The following is a 3,730-nucleotide window of genomic DNA, read 5'->3' on the forward strand; positions in this document are numbered from 1 at the left end:
CGGGCTGACTAGCGGGCTGAACCAACGATAGGCAAGAACTAGGTCGTTGGGTCCTCTCTCTCAAATATTCTAAGGGATTAAGCTTCACCCTCCTGACTGTCTCGGGGCACACCTGACTGGGTACCTTACTAGGGGTATCCATCACCAATTCCTCACTTTCTTAAAATCTAGCCAGATGATGTCTTAAGAAAGTATAATTTAGTAAGTGTAGTACCCGGGGATCTGAGTACCGATTGCCGAGAAGATTTCCCTCAAATTTTCAATCTTGCAATGTAGTTGAGTGCAAGGCCGCAGCCAGTCAGGCTAATGCCAAAACCACCTAAATCATCTCAACTCCTCGTACACCCCGACTGGTTCCATTTTTTTTTTACTGGTTCCACAAAAGATGTAATTACTGAAGCGTATTGAATACTCCTCTCCACTTCCAGCCAGTTACAATTTTGAAAAAGTAACTCTAGCGTAACCGTCTTTCATCAACTCTTCCAGTTGACAGCAGTCGACTACGCCGCCTCGGGCTATGTACATATCCGTACCTAGGATGGTTGTCGGTTTCTGGATAAGCTAGAGTCCTCCCACAAGGGCTGGAAAGAAGGGTATTTCATCCGGCAAGTTGTGCCTTATGTCGCCATCGACGTACTACCTAGCAATCGTCGTACTACGCTTAGAGAAGAGGTTTTCTTGCCCGGACGCCTTAGTCAAGCTAGTCAAGAGGATCGACGAGGGGGACCTCATATCTGCCAGGAGATGGTCCCGGCTGCGTGCAATGCAGGTACCAGACATTTTACCGGATGACGCGACTAACACAAGCTCGGGTACTACCCCCTTCTTGACTAACTACCCCTAAGCTTGCGTGCTCATCTTTTTCACTCGTTCTGCAGGGAACAAAGACACCGAGGAGTTGGGTGAAGATCAGGAGGGCGACAACAATGAGCTGGTCGTCCACCACTCCACTGCTTCCGCTGTTGATGTAACACCCAGTGTTACGCCCTTTAATCCCATATTAATTATTTAATTAATTCCGTTAAAGAATAGTTAAAAAGGATTTAATCTGGCCAGGATCCCTTAATTAATTAATATGGTCCACGAAGGACCGTGGGCCCTTGTTTATAATAAGGACTCTTAGTCTATTAGGAATAAAGAATGTGGGCCTTTACTACTCAGATTCTAATTAGGAATCCTAGACCTATATACCTGTTAGGAATACAAAGTAGGTCTTTACTATTCAGACTCTGATTAGGATTCCTAACTCTATAAATAGGGGATTAGAAAGCAATTAAAACCCTTACCACCCACAGTTATATTACACGAAATTATTCCCAAGAGATTCCCCACCACCAAGCCTAGGGAAATCAATCGGATGGAAATCTTAGAGAAGAACCTTAATAGCCAATGGAGGATTAATTAACGCTAAGAGGTAACCCATGTCTTACAAAACCTATTTTCCTTGTTATATCTTATTCATTGGTTCCTTTGATAATTGTGTATGTGATTCTGTGATTGAGTCTTGATAGAGCCTTGCCTAGGATTTATATTGTGTTTATTTGATAATCTTAGTGATCTTGATGTTGTGATTGATTATATGTGTGATCTTGTATTTAATTATGTCTAGAGCTTGTCCTAGGGTTTATATCGTGAACCTCGTTGTTGTGTTGTTCTTGGTATTCTTGGGTGGGTTTATGCTTGCTCGGGTGTTGATTCTAGTCTAGGACTTGTCTTTAGGGCTTTGCATATAGATTTCTTGATGTTCTTGAGGTTCCGGATGCTCCCGAACCGTAATGTGATTGATGTCGGGTCATGGCATGTTTAGGAATCGTGTTAGAACTTATTTGGAATGATTCTTGGTTTAGTCTTCGTTAATTGAATCCTTGATGTTGTTGTTACGTGTTGGAACGTGTTTGGACATGGTTTTGAGTTGCCCGACGAACCCGAGCCGGGATTATACATTCGTACCAGTGGGGGGTAAGTGGGGGGACGAGTCCCCACCACCTACCCGCTTCCCGTACTGCCGAGTTCCAGCGGGCAGGCGACTGCCCACCGGGCACCGCTGGAAGTTGAGACCGCTGGCGGCGGGTGGCCGGCAGGTGGTCCTTCACCCGCCGCCACCCCTGGAAATTAATGGTGTGTCGTGATGTTTTTCCCCGTTTGATGTTTTCCCGTGTTCTGTTGTGTCCCGTTGTATCCCGATTGTCGTGTATGAGTCTCGTTTGATGTTTTGAATACTGTTCTAGGAATTTATGTGTAGTACGTGTCGTTGTTAAAGTCTTGATTGTCATTGATTGATTATGTGTTGATTGATTGAATGATGATGAGTATCGTGGTTATTGCGCAATGATCGATGTGACTGATGATGGTGAGATTGTGATTGGTGGAAATGAATTGTTGGTGGAAAGCACAATGAGTGCTCGGTTAGCATGCTAATGGCACGGACCACCCCTTAGACTTGCTGGCTAAAGGCTTGGGTCAGGGTATAAGCACCGCGGTCTCATGTTAGAGCTATATGCGCTAACCCCTTGGTGTTGGTACTAGAGGTACGAACCTTGCGAATGACACTTCGGTGCTACCATGTTGGTGGTTATGGAGTGGGGCATGTAGTTGCTCCGGAGGGATAAGGAAGGAGGGATAAGGGTGGCCTGGAGGTACAGGCTCGAACTGAAATAAGGATGGAGTGGAGTGAAAAGGTTGGAACTTGGTATAAGGTTGGAAGATGGTTTGTGTGACTTGATGATTACTTGCTAATTGATTATCTTTGAATCCTTTTGTTATCTCGATTTGTTATTTATGAGCTTATTTGTCTATTATGTCTTACGTTGTGTTTTTAGGACACACGCTAGCCTTTATGATTGTTCTATAATGTCGAGTATGTTATTGTGTCTCGAGTCTTGATCTTGGTTTTTTTATTTTTATATTTTTTGGTAGGAGGAAGGCCGAAGCCCCGGGAAATTAAAGTAATCTACTAAAAGCGACGTTGTTGGCGTCGTGAGCTAAAAGCGGATTCAAACCGTCCGGAGGTTGAGCAAGAATTGTAGTACCCCACTGGCTATTTTGACCCATGTTGGCAAGAAAATCGGCGCATTGGTTGCCTTCACGAAGCACGTGCTTGAGTTCGAAGGAGTGGAAAGCCTGAATCAAGGCCTTACAATCAGAGATGAGTGTGTCTGCCTCAAGAGAATTCCCAAAATCTTTCTGGAGCACATGAGTAATGGCCAATGAGTCTGTTTCAGCTTCCAGATTTCCAAACCCATTATCTCTTGCAATACGAAGACCTTCCCGGATATCAGCCAAAGCAAACCACATGTAAACCTTCAAACTCAACAATGTGCAACTTTTCCTGAAACCAGACTTGAGTTACCAGTGGTTTGTTGATATCAGCCTTGGATCATATCATGGATAATGATTATAGTTTATGCTTGTTTAGTTAGTGTAGCCTGTGCATCTAGGTTCTCAAACCTAGATGTGGCATAGCACCCGATACTTATGTTGTTAGTTCCGCTTTGTTTGGATGAATAATGATAGATTTGCCTTTATTTCATAGGCTTTAAATATTTTAAAATTTAGGGGTGTTATAGTTGAAGTTGTATATCTCGTCTCCGAAGACGAACACGCCGCCGATGAGCATCCTACTAAATCCATGGCTGACCGTCGAGCCTTCCTCTAAGCTCAAGGTCGAGCCTGCCTGAGTGCCGCCATTAAGGGGAAAGGTGTGGCCTCATTCTCCAACTCTGTCCCCCTA

At 44.2% G+C, this 3,730-nt stretch overlaps 1 protein-coding gene across 1 annotated transcript; it reads right to left on the minus strand.

Annotated features, from left to right (window-relative positions):
• Positions 1–2,940: 2,940 nt before the first annotated feature.
• LOC109153558 lies at positions 2,941–3,294 on the minus strand. Its single transcript, XM_019301412.1, has one exon. The coding sequence runs from the start codon at positions 3,292–3,294 to the stop codon at positions 2,941–2,943; it is 354 nt and encodes a 117-aa protein (XP_019156957.1).
• Positions 3,295–3,730: the final 436 nt, after the last annotated feature.

The sequence above is a fragment of the Ipomoea nil genome, unplaced genomic scaffold (genome assembly GCF_001879475.1).
Source record: "Ipomoea nil cultivar Tokyo-kokei standard unplaced genomic scaffold, Asagao_1.1 scaffold2507, whole genome shotgun sequence".
In the NCBI taxonomy this organism is placed as follows: domain Eukaryota; kingdom Viridiplantae; phylum Streptophyta; class Magnoliopsida; order Solanales; family Convolvulaceae; genus Ipomoea; species Ipomoea nil.